Source organism: Podarcis bocagei (assembly GCF_964188305.1).
Source record: "Podarcis bocagei genome assembly, chromosome: 5".
NCBI classification, from domain to species: Eukaryota; Metazoa; Chordata; class Lepidosauria; order Squamata; family Lacertidae; genus Podarcis; species Podarcis bocagei.
The window spans coordinates 76,651,950-76,661,412 of NC_138129.1; the positions used below are offsets into that span (position 1 = coordinate 76,651,950).

Below are 9,463 nucleotides of genomic sequence, written 5' to 3' on the forward strand. Positions count from 1 at the left end.
CTTGAGAGGCACACATTTACCTGCTTTGCATTTTCTAAAGCAAACACACACACAAACATAAGATAACTATTACCAGCAGCTAGGGACTGGGCAGAAATGGGAAAAGGTCTCATTTAAAGGTGAACTTACCCATTTCAGACTACCTGAATCAATATGCAACCTGAAACAGCTATCAATTCAAATTAGCCCTTTACTGAATTTTGCAGTGTATTTCTTAAGCCATATGTGTACACAAATGCACATGTTTAAGTAAATCATGCATAAAAATGGATATATTAGCAAAAATAACAAGCGAAATTTGTCATATCTGGGGAAAGAAAAATGTGTATATTAGGGGAAATTGCATACAAGCCTTCTGTATTAGAAGAAAATCTCGCTAAAATGCTGGTGAATTTGCATGGGAATTTTTTTTTTTAAGTTGCAATCTGATGTCGAGAACTGAATTTAAGACTGGAAGAATGAGAAACTGAGAGAAACCAAAATTGAGAGATTCACCCATTCCCACTGGCAACCCAAGAAACTGAAAGAATAGAAATTCCTTGCCCCCCTTCTCTCTTTATCCCCTGTACACTGCCATCTGTGCCACCTTGTGCCCTCCCTCCTTAAGATGTGCTTGAATGCAATCTCAAACTAAATCAGGAGTTTTTTTAAAAAAGCAAGCAAGCAGAAGCTACTGCTCTGTTGCCCAGACAAAGGCAAAAGGTCAAGCTTCTGAAATTTATACTAGGCTAGGCTCATTTGTGATTTCCCATTGTTCAAGAGAGAACTTGCATTCCAAACAGACAGAAAATACCAAGAATGATTTAAAGCAATGCTCTGCTTGACTAATGATCCACAATGTCATTCTTACTCATTGAGCAGAGAGGATGTAAACATGCCTGGGGTTGTGCCATTTTTAAGAAATGCAACACTTTCAACTGTTGCCCATAGGCTGTGATTGTGCTTTGTGCACAAAAGATAATCATTTTCCCACTGTAACTTTAAAAAATGAACTTAATTCAGAGTGTTACCTAGCACAGAGAATGCAGACTAATGGTAATGACCAGCAATTAATTATATGCGCATTCTATGTAATTGACAGTCAAGTGATCAAGTTTAACGGAGCTAGAGACAAGCTTTATGTGTTTAGCATAAAAGCTGGGGGAACTATGCCTCACCTCCAAGGATTGCTAATTAACATGCTTTTAACCCTAGCTATGAGTATATTTATCCTTAGGATTGTAAGATGAGGGATGGGAGGCAATAAATATTTCCCGTGTTCAATTCTCCCTGTGCAGAACTCTTTCTTGCCACTTCCAGGTTTTTCTTCAGCTCAAATATGTTCTCTTTCTCTAATTGCTGCCCAAACCAGGCTCTGCATTTTGCAAAGAAAGAAAGAAAATACTTCCAAAACGAAAAACACTAGCTTCTCTACCTCCTTATGATCACTGCACCCGGGTCTTGTTTGCAGGCCAAAGATTGAGAATCCACTACATCCTACAGAAAAAGAACCCGAGTAGATGGAAAAGGCAATGAGAAATATCTTCCAAGTAGGACCTTGCACAGATTCAGTTGTGGGTCTCAGGGTTGTGGGTTTGAGCCCCCATTGGACAAAAAGATTCCTGAATTGCAGGGAGTTGAACTAGGTGACCCTCATGGTCTCTTTCAACTTTACAATTCTATGATAGAATGGAACAGATATGCCTCTGTGTCTGAAGCTACATGGAAGTAGAAAGTGCCACTGGTATTATATCCAGTGTAAGTTGGTTGGGCATCCTGACCTCGACAAAGAAATTGGGCTGGGGACATAGGCAACTGACCTCTAACAGGAGCAACGCAGGAGCAGGGCCAATGAGTTCTCTCTCTCTCTCTCTCTCTCTCTCTCTCTCTCACACACACACACACACACACTTTTAGGAGTCCAGGTTCCCAGCTTGATAAAACAGTAAGCGTAGGTAATTAAAAAGGAGTATTTATTGCAAAAATAGATAGCTCTGGATGGCTCTAACAAAGCCTCCGGCATCATCACTCAAGATGACCCTTCTGAAGACTACTTCCGATGTCGACAGAAGATATTGAACTTATGGCTCTTGCATCTCTTGTTTTCCTTCCTGTCTAGTAACCCTCCCATTCGCCGACTTCTTGGATTAGCTCCAACCCCTTCCTGTTCTGACATGCTATCTCTGTGTTTATTCGTGCCTGTTTGAGCTTCCTGCGAGCTTTGACTGTGTTCTAGCCTGCTCTCCGCTACTGCTTTATCAGCCTACACTTCAAGGTCAGGAATAACCAAAGTCTGCAGCTGCCGGCTCTCCCCTGCCTGACTAACATCTAAGCCTCTCTGTTCTTGGCTGCTTTCTGCAGTTGGCTGTAAACCTTCACTAGGAGCTGGCTCATTCCTGACACCCACACACTCAGAATATTTTAAAGCAGACATTTCCCCCCCTTTTGGTGTCTTCTCCTTCTCACTGTACTCAAACGTCTCCCTTTTCCATTCCCTTCTTTACCTAAACTTCTGCCATTATTTTAAACCATCATGTGTCGTCCCCCCCCCCGTATCCCTCCCTTCTCACTCCCATGCCATAGCCACTGGTGTTGTGCAACCTGCCTTCACATTTGCTCCCCTATCTTATCTTGATTTCACATAAATCCAGGATTCTGATGAGGCACTACAAATCCTCTGATAGGGGCTACACAATGACATTCATACATTTTGTTAGAGAGAGAGAGAGAGAGAGAGAGAGAGAGAGAGAGAGAGAGAGAGCATATTTTTCCTGTTCTTCAGTCAAGAAAATCTTCCAGAGCAGCATACAAAGATCAGTTATGAGACAATCCTTGTCCTCCGGTTTATAATCTTAAAGACATGACATGAAAAGGGATTTGAATGAAAGAGATGACATACAAACTTGGGTGTTAGACTTACTTCCTTTATCGCCTTTTGTTTTGTTTTGTTTATTTATAGTCTGCCTGTCTGTCATATATGTATATACTTCCCACAAGAATATGAATAAATATATTTTCACGTGGGAAGTGCTGACTGTTCTTCTTCAGATGTCACTAAATGTTAATGCACATTAACATTTGTACATAATGCACATAAACCAAGGCCACAATCCCATGCCCACTTACCTGTTGGTAAGTCCCATTGAATACAGTGGGATGTGTTGTTGTTGTTGTTTAGTCGTTTAGTCGTGTCCGACTCTTCGTGACCCCATGGACCAGAGCACGCCAGGCACTTCTGTCCTCCACTGCCTCCCGCAGTGGGATGTACTTCTGAGTAAACATGTCTAGAGTTGCAACTGTTATTCTCAAAAGAACTGGAAAAGATGTTATTTGAAGTCTCAAGCTGCAGATGGGGTGCAAAAGACCTTACTTCAAAATAGCTGTTGCATCATGATAAGATCACATGGAATTGTTCTCATATTGCCTTATTTATTTATTACATTTATATTTATATACTGCCCTTCCTTCCAAAGGAGTTGAGGGTGGCAAGCAATAAGTGGCAAAACAACAAAAGCATCTTTAAAACATTTTTTTTAAAATCTATACAATCTCAAGGTTGCACTGGTTGTCTTTACATGCAATGCATCTTTCTTTTCCTCCTAAATATATATACGTTCACTTGCCTTAAGGCTGAAATAAAATCAGACAATAGGCATATGATGTGTGTGTGTGTGTGTTGGGGTAGGTGTGTTATAAATATACCATATACATTTCCACAGTTCATAATCCTTCCCACTCCACTTAAACTTAATTCTGAAAGCAGCTCATAGCAAGCAAGAGCCAGTGTGGTGTAGTAGTTCAGTGCGGTAGTCTCGTAATCTGGGGAACCGGGTTCGTGTCCCTACTCCTCCACATGCAGCTGCTGGGTGACCTTGGGCTAGTCACACTTCTCTGAAGTCTCTCAGCCCCACTCACCTCACAGAGTGTTTGTTGTGAGGGAGGAAGGGAAAAGGAGATTGTTAGCTGCTTTGAGGCTCCTTAGGGTAATGATAAAACAGGATATCAAATCCAAAATCCAATACCATACAGTCAAACCTCGGTTCCTGAATGGCTCCGTTTTCAAACGTTTTGGCTCCCGAACGCTGAAAACCCGGAAGTAAATGCTCTGGTTTTCGAACGTTTTTTGGAACCTGAATGTCTGACATGGCTTGACTGTAATGAGCTCTTGCAACCAACTGGAAGCCACACCTCGGTTGTTGAACATTTCAGAAGTTGAATGGTTATCCGGAACTGATTATGTTCGACAACCGAGGTTTGACTGTACCTGTTAAATCAGTTCAGAATTCTGATTGGGATGGTGTGAGGGTTCGTTCTCAACTGGGCTTGGATCCAGGCACAACTGAAAGGTTAAAAAAAATGCTCCACAGGCCCAGAATTAGGCAGGAGGTTATTTTTGTCTGCTTGGTTGCAGCTATATCAGTATATCTAGAACAACTGGAATGTATTACAACGAACTCCACAATATACGATATTATTTGCAAAGAACACCCACATTTCTTTTCCCATCGCATATTTTTCCCCATTCCTCAGCATTTTCCTTCAAGGAGCTGCCTATAAACTGCTGTTATTTCTGTTCATGCTTTGTGCTTCGCCTTTCATATTTTATTTCATTTTTTTGCTTCACTTGAAGTGCTGGTTAGATGACAGTACATAATGTGGAAAATATGTCTAACTCGATTCTGTCTGTGTAATTATTGTACATTTTGCAGAGTCGAGGCATTGGTAATGGTCAAGAGGAGCCATTCCAGCAGAGCTCTTTTAAAGCACGCCTCTTTAGGGTTTTCTCCTGGATAGTAGGAATGGACCAGTTTGAGCATCTTCATATAAGGCAATAAACGTATGTGCGCATAGAAGCGCACTGGTGTGCTTTACGTGTGTTCTCACGAAGGCGGACATGTTAGCCTTCAGTGCAGGTGAAGGGCATTTTGAGAAACAGAACTTTTGTGAAGTATTCTTTTGTATTCTATACTTGGTTTGCCTTTGCTGTAACGGGGAGGCAAAAAGAATTCATTTGCTGAGGTGATGTGTATTTGCAAAATTTGTGCTTCAGCACCGACGTCTCTCATAAGATCATTTTAATGCTCTGAAATGAGATCTAGAATACAAAGTATAAATAAGGAGTCTGTAGTCAAAATTTATATACAGATCTCCCCTTTTATATACAGCCCCTTTCTTATTTTTCACAAAACATATTTTATATGACTATGATACTCTTTCATATATTATTTTTTTTTAAAAAATAATAGAATAAACATTTAGCATAGTGCTAAATATGCTGAAATGTTTGATCGAAAACCTGCACTTGAGGTTCAGCCTTCGCATCCTGCTTTCCTAGTGGGAGGGTGATTTTACTGGTTTGATCCCTTTGGGTTTTCGTGTTATTCCATTTTCTCTTTTTTTTCCTCCTGTGATACATTGGTGGGAAATAATCATTACAATGCATGCTGCGCTTCTAATTTTTTCTGTTGCTGCTGCCAGTTACTGCCTCTGACGATTAGAACAAAACAAACTCGTGTAGTGCTCTGGTAGGAAGCCAAAGAGGAGGCTGATGCGAACTAATTGTGAGCACTGACGGGTAGAAACAAACATTCATTTGGGAGCCTGTGTGTGTGTGCTGCTTGCTCGCACGACATTTCAATTTGTCTGCTGTGTGTGTGTGCTGTGGGAGTTGCACCTCAAGGACTTGCTAAAGATTGCATGGTTAGAAAACTCCAGAGTTCACTAATTAGGGGTCTGACATATTACAAGACCCCTTACATGATCAAATATCTGCATTAGAATATACATCTCTTCAAGCTTAGATTTCACAAAGTCGCATTTTAAAGAGCAAGGCTCGTAGCTCATTATTGCAGGTGACTAAAGGCGTTCCTGAAGAATAATCGTATGAATGATTATTTGAACAACCGGCAACAGTGTGTGAAGGGTTGTGGCAGGATGGCAGCAGTAGCCTTCTGGTGACAAAGTGTGCCAAGACAAGAAGGGAGTGCACACAATTGCAGGACACCTTCGCCTAGCCCAAAGCTCCCTCAATGTCATGGACTTGTTGGACGCAGAGCGATGAGGGGATGAGTGGTGGGACAACAAAGAGGGAGAAGACTGGAGGGAGGAGGTGTTGGAAGCTGAAGAGTTAACAGGGTTTAGTGAGCAGGGAGAGTCTGTGGCAGAGAAAAGTCCAGAATCAGAATCAGAAGCTGAAGCAGGAGAGGAGAGGAGGGAGGCCAAGAGGCAGAGATGAGTCTGGCTGGTGAAGAGGCATGGGTGTCTCCTCTTTCTTTTGCAAGAAGCCATCTTCCCCTCTGGTATCCCAGAACTTGGAGAGGCATGAAGTAGGAGGAGCATAGAATGGCCTACAGGCACAATCTCTGATTGCTTGGGAAACACCCTGGAGAGGAGGAAACATAGCCGGCTGTCAGGAGGCATGGACCTTTAGTCTTGGCAACTGCTTCATGGGGGCAAGACTTGAGTTGCTGTGCTTATTAGGCCTGACACTTCTGTCCAGATCCTGTTTTACTAATAGAGAGTTAACTCCAGCTTGCTCGGTGTGATTGACTGTTGGGCTGCTCCTGTCACTCAACCTCACTGCCATCCCATCCAAATGTTGTAATCTGCCCTGGGACGTTCAGGTGATGAGCAGGAAATAAATAAATAAGTAGGTCTTAACACTTAATTCAAGTGCTGGAGACCCAGCCAAAATCAGAGAAAGTCATACAAAAGTCCTGTTGAAATTAATGGGACATCAATTGGTCACAATTAACTTACCATATTGACTTCAAGGGGACTTAAGCACCTTGACAAATGTATGCCCTGTATCTTCCATCTAGAACATCCTTTTTTTTGCCATCAACCTTTTCTGGTTAAAAACTAAATGACAGGCTTATTTTGAATGCCACAATTTGCTACTGAGTACTTGGTTGTAAACGCAAAATGCCATGCAAATCTGTGACTGTGGGCCTCAGATAATTTGTCAGTATAGTTGGACTTAAGTTTCTGTTTACAGAAGACCACAGTTTGTGTTTTATATAAAAACGTGTATTTTTAAATGTTTGCTAATGTGCACAAACAATGGAGAAATAGAATCATCCTGTTGAAAGAAGCAGAGTGTAGAGCAGATCAAATAAAGGGGGCATCTCACTGATTGAAAAAGAAGAAGTGTTGTTAATGTGTACTGACAATGAGCAAATGTCATTTTCATTCTAACATTTAGCTGCTTCGTTCTGTGCCATATGTCTCTCTGGGAGTAATTAATACTTTTTTAAAGTGAAAATGAAGGAAGGAAGAAATGCAGCATTAAAATTGTATTAACAATGAAACACAATATGATCCGCAATCAGACGCTGTCTAATTTGTTGCCTGGAATTTAAATCCTAATTATTATAAGATCCTTATAGAATTACACCTAAGTTACCCAATACTCACATTGCTAAGCAATGGCAAATAAAGTAAATATAGAAACAAGGTGAAACTAAATGTTATAATAAAAGAGAAACATTAGGTCCTCAGTCCCATATTTTCCTTGTAATGAAAATACAGGTGGAGGACTTCTGTCCTACTCTGTGGTCCAGCAAGACAAAACCTAATTGGGGTGTAAGGTGGATACAATACACTGGAAAACAAAGATCTCTGATGTTGTTCCAGCAAGGAACAAGCTGAAATTGAGTCTTATATAATTGTAGTAACAGCCGGTGCAGCCTGGAAGGAGCACCTGTTCTACAAGATGCTATTTGATCCAAAGGCCTCAGCCTTCTCCTGTAATCTCCTACTTTTCTGGAGAAGAGGACCCTCTGGGAGCCTTCCAGTGGAGTCCTCTGAGTCAGAAGATGGCAGTGGCCAGAGCCAGCCCACCCCTGAGGCAAGGTGAGGTGATGGCCTTGGGTGGCAGGATCCACAGGGCAGCAGATCCTGATGTAGTTCTTTCTTCCCCCCCCCCCCACTTGTTCCTGATGTAGAATTTAACTCTCCACTTCTTCCCAGACAGAAAGTGGGGGAGCCATTTTGTTGTTCGCCAAAATGTCTTCAGCCGGTCCTGGCAGTGCCACATCCTTGGGCCAGGGGGAGGGGGCTCTGCTGCCCCCCAGGTTCATCTGATAGCAGTACTCCTGGGGCTGGCCCTATGTGCCCCTCGGGTTCTGAGTCCTTGCCTCCATCACCTAATGAAGAGAAAGAAGCCTGACTCTGGGCCCCTGACAATTTCCAAGCAAGAACTGTCGGGTAGGAAAGTAGTATTTAACCCAGGCATAGATAAACTCGCCCCCCCCCAGATGTTTTGGGACTACAACTCCCATCATCCCTGACCACTGGTCCAGTTAGCTAGGGATGATGGGAGTTGTAGTCCCAAAACATGTGGAGGGCCGAGTTTGCCTATGCCTGGCTTAACCCTTCTCCTACCTGCTGATTCACCCTGCAAAGGCTGTTTTTCGTGTTTTTTACCTCAAGTGTCCTGCAAAAGTGGCAGTCAGTCAGAACAGAGGAAAATCAACTGGGGAGGGTTGGGAGTTTCAAGAGAGAATTGGAAAGTGTGTTATATATGTTGTGGCGGCAGCAGGTTAAGTACCGCACACTCCTTTGGAATATTCATTCTTCCTTCAAATGTCCCCTTCACCTCCCCACATTCACACTGCGTTGACAATGCCCTAAAAATGGGTGGAGTCTTGTGAAACATTTTGGACTTCTTGCAGGAATGTGTATTTGCACCACCACAGCGCAACAAAACTCCAAAAGCACTCGACCATTCCCAAAGTTGGTAGGGTAGGAAATGCACATTGTTGCTTTGTCAGTTACTGTATAGACTTTTAATTGTTTTCTTCTCTCCCTCTATCTCCCCCAACCCCACTCCTTTTTTACATTTTTGTAGAACCACATCACGGCCTTTGCAGAAGTCACATGATGTTGAGACGGATGTCTATTCGCTGCACTGGACGTCATCCCTTTTCACAGTTCACTCATAATAACTGACATGTTTTCCAGCAGAGGAGAAAAATAAAACTTTTGTCTGGTTTTATGACCTGATTAGCAGCATTAAGATTTACATCAGCCTATGAAGAACATGCCAGAAATGTCAAAAGTTAGGAATATTTTCCAACAAAAAGCATTGCACCATTTAGGGGATGAGGGTTTTGGGGAGGGGAGGTATTGGGAAAGCATGAATCTGTTCACATCACATAAATATATCATTTCCCATCTCTGGCTGCCCCCCCCCACCTAGCTATGTAAGTATCCGACGGAACATTATTATGTCTGATTTTTCATTGTTACTTATTTTTACATTTTAGCATGGCACTTGTTCCCATCCAAACAGATTTCAGTGCATACACTTCTTTTTCTTTTCTTTTTTCTTTTCTAAAAATCCCATACTCAAATGCTGTTTGCACTTCGCATTATGCCGTGTTTCACATACACATTTATATGTTAAGACTGGTGCTTCTGCTTTTGAAGAAACAACAACAACAACCCGCCAATTTTTACTGTAATAAGTATATTGTATCAT

General features: G+C 42.0%; 1 protein-coding gene across 1 annotated transcript in view; it reads left to right on the top strand.

Annotated features, from left to right (window-relative positions):
• PLPPR5 (phospholipid phosphatase related 5) overlaps positions 1–8,977 on the top strand; it is a 94,486-nt gene extending 85,509 nt beyond the window's left edge. Inside the window, exon 6 of the mRNA XM_081194090.1 lies at positions 8,831–8,977. Within this exon, the coding sequence (XP_081050216.1) occupies positions 8,831–8,863 (33 nt within the window). The 3' untranslated portion in view covers positions 8,864–8,977. The remainder of the gene's footprint in view (positions 1–8,830) is intronic.
• Positions 8,978–9,463: the final 486 nt, after the last annotated feature.